The sequence below is a fragment of the Pyxicephalus adspersus genome, chromosome 2 (genome assembly GCF_032062135.1).
Source record: "Pyxicephalus adspersus chromosome 2, UCB_Pads_2.0, whole genome shotgun sequence".
Classification (NCBI taxonomy): domain Eukaryota; kingdom Metazoa; phylum Chordata; class Amphibia; order Anura; family Pyxicephalidae; genus Pyxicephalus; species Pyxicephalus adspersus.
This window is the reverse complement of record NC_092859.1, coordinates 794,147-802,083: the sequence shown is the minus strand read 5'-3', so window position 1 is coordinate 802,083 and position 7,937 is coordinate 794,147. Positions and strand designations below refer to the sequence as shown.

The 7,937-nt window shown below is 42.1% G+C and overlaps 1 protein-coding gene across 1 annotated transcript; it reads right to left on the bottom strand.

Moving 5' to 3' along the window:
• Positions 1-6: 6 nt before the first annotated feature.
• On the bottom strand, positions 7-5,811 carry LOC140322635 (E3 ubiquitin/ISG15 ligase TRIM25-like). The gene has a single exon (XM_072399190.1). The coding sequence runs from the start codon at positions 5,634-5,636 to the stop codon at positions 4,155-4,157; it is 1,482 nt and encodes a 493-aa protein (XP_072255291.1). The 5' UTR covers positions 5,637-5,811; the 3' UTR covers positions 7-4,154.
• Positions 5,812-7,937: the final 2,126 nt, after the last annotated feature.

Below are 7,937 nucleotides of genomic sequence, written 5' to 3'. Positions count from 1 at the left end.
TGGGACTGGATTGATCTAGAATTGTCAGATAAATTAAAACAACACATTCCTTTAAAATCCTGACACCCTACGTTATGTTTAAGTAACAAATAATCCACAGAAATCTATTTTCTAGCTCTGTCATACAAGGGAATAAAAGATTGTGTATTTTTAGTTGTTGACCAGACTTCAAGGAGGGATTCATCGGGTGTAGGCACAGCAACAACACATGTTTTTATGGGGTCCCGTGGGCTCTGAAAGTCTTCAAGGCACAATAAGATAACATTTAGGGCATTTGCCATTCTGACTATACTATTCTGTTCAGAATGAAAGGGGTCAGGAGCAAAGGGATCTTGCTCCTGAGCTCGTTTGGATATTGACTGATTATTCAGTGTACCACATAAGAAACTCATCTCCTCTGGATGATAGATACAGGTACTAATAAGCCAGACTGGCAAGAAAATGCAAAGATTAATAATTATCAACAGACAAACAAATCTCCCAGAATAATGTGGGATCATCATCTTCAGCCTGTGGCAAGGCACTTTTCAGGGATTTCACACCTGCTTCACCCTCGTTATCTTCATTCGACGCCAGAGAAGAAGAACCAGGGACCCTTTTCACTCTGCTAGCATGAATCCAGATTGGAACCTCTTCTGTGAGAATCGCTGTTCTGGTGACTGCTACCACTCGGGTGGGTGGTCCAAACGGGAACTCTGTTTTCGTCCTTTTGCCAGGCACTGGACTATCACCGCGTCGCCAGGTTGGAAAGGATGCGTAGATTCCTGTGGAGAGAAAGGAGAGGCGCAATCAACATCTTTTTCAACTTGATTTAAAGTTTCCACAAGTTTCCTCATATATTCTGCCTGTACTACTTCTAGATCCCCTTTTTCTATCACGGGGGCCTTTGGACCCCAAGGGGTGAGGAAAGGTCTTCCCAGTAGGACCTCAAATGGTGAGTAGCCAGTATGCTTGTTAGGCTGCATCCTAATTTCTGCTAAGGTTACAGGCAAAAACTTTTTCAAATTAGTGATTGTGCCTCCAGTAATTGTTCTTTTTTTTTCTTTAATTGTTCTATTCATCCTTTCTACTACCCCAGAACTCTGAGGGTGGTAGGCGAGGTGGAACTTCCAGACAATCCTGAGGGCTTTGGAAAGCTCCTTACATACCCTGGACGCAAAAGCTGGGCCATTATCTAGATTAATTTGAACGGGATATTCCCATCTGGGGATAATTTCTTGTAACAGAATCTTTACCACAATTTCTGTGGTTTCATTGGTAGTAGGAAAAGCTTTCGGCCATCTAGAGCAGTGTTTCCCAACCTTTCTTAGTCGCGGCACATACTTTACAATTAGAAAAATCCCACGGAACACCACCAAAAAGTCAGACACGTAAATTACCTACCTGCTGCCATCTAGTGGAAGAGTTTTTTTTTGGTTCTGCCTATCACTATACATCGCTGGTATAGACAAATGAAGACAAATTTTTTGCAGTAAATAAATCATTTTGGGACCAATTAACTGAAATTGGATAATTTCCCACGGTACACCTGAAGATCTCTCAAGGCACACTAGTGTGCCGTGGCACAGTGGTTGAAAATCACTGATCTAGAGAACATATCCACAATCACAAGGGTATACTCCTGCTTTCTTCCTGTCTTTGGAATATGGGTAAAGTCAATTTGTAGGTGAGTGAATGGTGAAGTCGGGTAATTCAGATGCTGGTGTTGGGCCTTTTTTTTCATATCCACGCAGTCTTTGTGCTGACATATGTTGTGTATGTATGTTTTTTAATAGGGCCTGAACATTGTGTGAGGTATGCAGAATGGTGGGATGACCTAGGGTGATAGGTGTGGCCATCTCAGCGACCATGGCACAGGCTACCAAACTCCTGAGACACACAGGCATGCCCCGAACCTGTAGCAGAACCACTTTTGAGAAAAAAGCAACAGGGCGAAATTTGCCTCCATGTTCTTGCGCCAGGACTCCTGCCATGGTTTTACAATTGTCCCTGGCAAGTAAGTGAAACATCATGCCATAGTCGGGTAGGCTCAGACCAGGACTTGAAACCATCGCACATTTCAAATGACTAAAAGCTTGTAAAATTTCATCAGACCATTTAATGAAATCTCAGACTTAGTGGCTTGTCTCAGAATATTGTCATACTAGGAACAATCAGCTATCCATTGGCGGCAGTAACCAATCATGCCAAGAAAGGTTAACATGTCTTTCTTCGTTTGAGGGCGGGGCAGACCCAGTACGGCAGTAATTCTGGCATGGCTGATTTTCCTCTCACTTTTACCGAGAACAAAACCCAAATAATCAACACTTTCAGTACACCATTGTAATTTTTTCCTTGCCACTTTATGTCCACATTCACATAACCACAGTTAATAGACTAACACAGTCCTGGCAGGCCTCCCGAGTAGAACTACATATGAGGAGATCGTCCACATTTTGTAGAAGGACAGAACCCAGGCAATAACTAAATGATAGTCTGTGCCACAGACACGGGCTACATATTCCTTACATGTTTCTCCTACCTCAAGGGGAGGCATTTTTGTTTTATTCTGACTCATTTTTGAAGGTATCCTCCCTTTTTTGAGGGACCGGCCAAGACAGAGAACACAGTTATTGTGTACTGTTAGTGTCCACTTTATCTATCCGTTCTAGTAACCGATAGCTCATGTGTCTTAGGAGTAGCCTCAATTATTCGAAGTTTCAGGCTAATTCCCATAGTCCTGAACTCATAGTGTTTTTAACTAAAATAAAACATTGGGGGTGCCTCTAACTAACCCAGGCTCATAACCTGTCCTGGGTTTATATTATTACCTAGGTAGGATGAGAAAAGATCTTAAAATAGTATGTACTCTGTCTCGGCAGTTCACAGCAAGGAGGAACCCTAAGATTTTCAAACAGTGTAATAGCCTTCCCAATGGCCCGCCCAACAACTTCATACAAATTTTACTTGGACAACAAGTCCAACTACATACAAATTTTATTTATAGAGCTTTTGTGGTTTAGTGTACCTACGGGGACTCTCCCTAGTGGCAGACCATAAGTGTGAGTTATAACCTGATCGTACTACAGCTCTAATAATATCCGTTCCAATATCCCCCTGTCTCTTTTCTAATAATAATCATACACAACAATTAAGTAACATGACATAGGCACCCAACTCGGTGTCGCCGTGCTTTCACCTGTCTCAAGTCAACGATCAATAAGACCTAGCCGAGGAAGTGGTGCGTCTTACACCTTGTTGACAAAACCTTCAATGACCCTGGTCCATACACTTACCACCCGGACACTTGTGTCATACAAACAAATTATCTTATACTTCTACGCACTAGAGGGGAGAAAGAGAAGAAGTAGATGGACAAAATGAGACCAAGTGACTTAAACAACATCTGCTATATTCACAAAGACTGAGGCAGACAACAGCAAAAGTGAATCTGACCATATGAGAAACTGGGATGTTTAAAAAATGCACTATACTGATTCTTCCCTAAAAAATGTGAGGACTTATACAAGTAGTCCTATAATGATGGCTATCTTACCTAAAGATAGTTAATCTAACCTTTCATAAATTTCCCCTAATGAATTCAAGATACAAGCAACAGAAATTATTCGGAAAGAAGTAAGAAAGTTCCCAACCCGATAGGAATGAATTCCCGTACTTACTGAAGTCTGTGTGCTCTGTCCCGGACGAGCCCCCAGCTGAAATGTTCTTGGCTTTATTTTTCTCTCATCTCAATCCATCCCAGTGTCTCTCATTGCATCAGAACAGGCGACCGGGAAGACTGCTCAACGACGCATACACTCATATGGTATCAAGCAACCTTCAACTTTATTGTAACAAACATCTAGTGTATATATCATAACAAAATATCACAGCACATGCTCATTTACTACATAGGAACAAGTATACTAAAATAAAACTGCTTAGCTACATTTTAGTTTTAGACACGTACAGAACATCTTGGTATTCATTTATTGTCAGCATTATCTGAGTTTAGCAGATGTTAGCAAGGACACTTATTTGGCAGAGCATCAGGCCTCTACACATAAATTATAAATAAACCAGGAATATGTCTATCTCTTATAACTAAAAACTAGAATGAGAAACAAAATGGAGTGTCTCAGGCCCTTTCAGTCACCAGACTCAGGACGGAGTTCTCACATCTGATCCCCCCTACAAATCTTTATACAACCTTCCAATACACCAAACCCAGCATGGAGGGGCTCAGTGAAGAAGGCGGTGAATGTGTGGAGGGGTCGGATGGGGTCACACAGATCATAAAAGGAGATCTGCCCGGCCTTATAATCCAGATATATCCTGACTCTGTTACTGGAGATATCAGCAGGTAAGAGGATCCTATTATTGTCATGTCTCACCGAGTACTGTTTACCTGACCTGTCCAAACCCCAGGACTTCTTATTATCTCCAATCTCTGACTGCCATCCTCTCCTCTCTATACTGGGGTAACACATCCCGACTCTCCATTCATCTGATCCCCCAACATCCACATCCCAGTAATGTCTTCCTGAGGAGAAACTCTGACTGCTTAACACCTGAGAATAATACCAAAATCTCTGCGATGTATCTGGGCGATTCTGGTGTATATCTGTCCAGGATGCAAATTTCCTGTCCTCTGATATAAGTAGATAATTATCAGCTGTGTTTACATCCAGTGATATATCCTCAGCTCCCTGTATATAGAAGTATACATTTACCCCTCTTATTATATCAGATAATCTGTGTAAGACCCCAGCCATATCCACATCCCCCCCATCATGGAGGAGTTTATCAAGTCTCTCTCTATCATCTCCATCCTCAGTATCACACAAGTCCCCCGTGTCTGATTCCTGTAAGACGGTCAGTGGATCCGCCATGTTACACAGCTCCTCAATGTTATGGATCTTCCTGGACAGCTCACCCTTCTTTACTTCCAGCTCCTGGATCAGATCTGACATGGATAATGAGACCGGCTCTGCCTTCCCAGAGATCTCACTCAGGACTGTCCTCCTCCTGTGTTCCTGCAGACTCTGCACTCTTCCCTTCATCTCCTCTCTTTCTGTCAGAAGTTTCTGCAGGATATTTCTCATTTTATTTCTTTTCTTTCCAGAGGCCTCATCCAATGACTCCATCTCATGTCCTTTGTGTTCTCCAATGAGACAGCAGGACACACAGACACAAGTCTCATCCTCAGTGCAGTAATACTCCAGGATCTTCTTATGGATGGAGCATTTCCTCCTCTCCAGTGACAAGGTGGGGTCACATAAGATGTGTTCTGGTCCCTTGTTGTGGACTCTCAGGTGTTTATTACACAGGGAAACCTCACAGAGCAGACAGGATATAACAGCAGGTACAGGTGAGTCCACACAGCGAGTACAGAGGACCCCGGACTCATCCTGATCTGGCTCAGCGGGGGGGAAATTCTTTGCTATGTTATTCAGTCTTATGTTGCTCTGCAGTGCGGGTCGCTCCTGGAACTTCTGTCTGCATTCAGGACAGGAATAATCCCCCTCCTGTGTATCCAGCATACGGGCAATACAGACCCGGCAGAAGCTGTGTCCACATTTCAGGGTTACAGGATCTGTATAAATGTTCAGACAGATAGAACATTCCAGCTCTGCTCTCAGATCAGCAGATGCCATCGCTGATAGAAGAAGGGAGAAATGAAAGTGAAATTCTGTGACTCTGAAATAGAATGGGGCTGGGTGTGTCACATTGTACTATACAGGTTGAGATCCGTACTATGTGACACTGAGATCTCAGCACAGAAGAGGAAGCTTTGTTCAGTGAAGGAAAACATAAATCCCAATATTAGATTTTCAGAAAGGGACAGATGGGAAAGGAGAAGCAATGGAATGCAGACAGTGGTCTTATCCTCCTCACACTATACACTGCACACATATACCACACCTCTCATACCCCCCATGACATGAAATCTGATGGCATTCTTCAGATGTTGCAGCCACAAAAAGATTTTCATTATCCCAGCTCCCCTTTTATAAGTCCCATTAGGTAACATTGGGGACCATCAGTTGACACACACCCCACTAGATTGGGATTGGTTAATGTAATTGGATGGATCTTCCAACTAAATTTGATATAAGAATCTCTTGCTGGAATCTAAGTTTAGGGGTCCACAAAAGGTCCAGCTGGGTCATTGTCCAACCCATATGTTCAATTATGTCTCCATCTTCTGCTGACTCAGGCTTGATGGGTTTGTTGCCCATTGAAGGTCCTAATGGTGATCTGATCTTTCATCTGTTTGTTTGTTGTTCCTTGACAAACCAAACCCTGTATTGGTATTTAATAGCTTTTGTTATTCCTGTGAAGTCCTATAATTAGAGACCCCTAGGAGGGCCAGAGGCCAGTACAGAGATACAACAGGTTTCATGTTTAATCATCACTTTCCTAGCCCTGCATTCCTGTATTGTTGGGATATCTCCTACAGTGTACTATATACATTTATCCGCACACACATACCTATACATATATATATATAAATATATACATTTATATCTATCCACATGTATCTATAAATATCTATAAACAATCTTGAGGTGCAACACCCTATATGTTCAAATAATGACATAGAACCAAATGTAATGAGAACATACAAATCATTATCACTATGTATCGTGTATCAGTAATGAACAGATAATCCTGTCCATCCACCCACAGAACACCCTACACAGAAAAGATTGGTCAGGGAAGATGAAATTATCTGGGTAACACATGCAGTTTTTACAATACATGGTACGCTCCATTTTTGTCAAAAAACATACAAATTTTACATACAATGCAAAATGTATAAAATATTAACTTGAATGTACTGTTTTTTTAATTTCTTTTTGTTCAAAGGATTTATTGTTACTCTATGACATCAGGTAAGCGGTTAAGGTAAATATTTATGCCTTTATCTTTTCCTGGAGTGTTCAGTGTTAGGACAATCCGGCCGGATGCTCCAACAATAGTCAGCCTGAGATCATATGTACATCCCATCTACCCTGATACCGTCCTTCCATGACTTTCAGATCTTGGGGGAATCATTCACTTTGCTCATCGCTGACTGCACCAAGGTTTTCCCGCGAAGTTAGAAAGATGGCAATGCAGAAAATGCACCTTGATGCTCATATTGCAGCCAAGCATTTTGTATCTCTCCAAGAGTTTCTGGACGATTTCTGTGTAATTATTTGCTTGTGTGTTTCCAGGAAAGTCCTTGACAATGGCTTTGTATGATAACCAAGCATTCTTTTCCACTTCTGCCATTGTCCTGATGAAATGTTCATCTCTGATGAGCTGCCGAATCTGTGGACCATCAAACACACCGGCCTTTATTTCTTCAAATGACAGGATAGGAAATGCCAACATGAGGAACTTGGAACATTCTCCTTCAGTTGGCAAAGCTTTAACAAACTGCTTCATCAGACCCAGTTCCAGGTGCAGAGGCGGGAATATAATATTCTTTTTATCAACAAGTGGCCCATGTAGAATGTTGGGATCTCCTGGTTTTAGGGCAGATCTTGGAGGCCAATTCCTTTCCCCCCAATGCCTCTCCTGAGCTCTGCTGTCCCACATGGACAGATAACAGGGATACTTGGTGTATCCGCATTGCTGGCCAAGAAGGAAGCATAACATTTTAAGGTCCACACAGATGACCCAATTGTGATTTTGCAACAACTCAATGACTCTCTTTATGTCTGCATATTCTTCACAAAGAGAAACTGAATGGCCAATTGGGAGTGGCCCAAATATATTGTCATTGTGGAGGAGGACACAGTTTAAGCTCCGCTTTGAGCTATCGATGAATAGTCGCCATTCAGTTGAGTTATAGATTGGAATTCCCAATTCCTCTATTAAACCAGGTATGTTATGGCAATACACAAAGCCACTGCTAATCCTAAAGTACTGCAGAAATGCAATTTCTCTGCTTGGAAAGTACAATA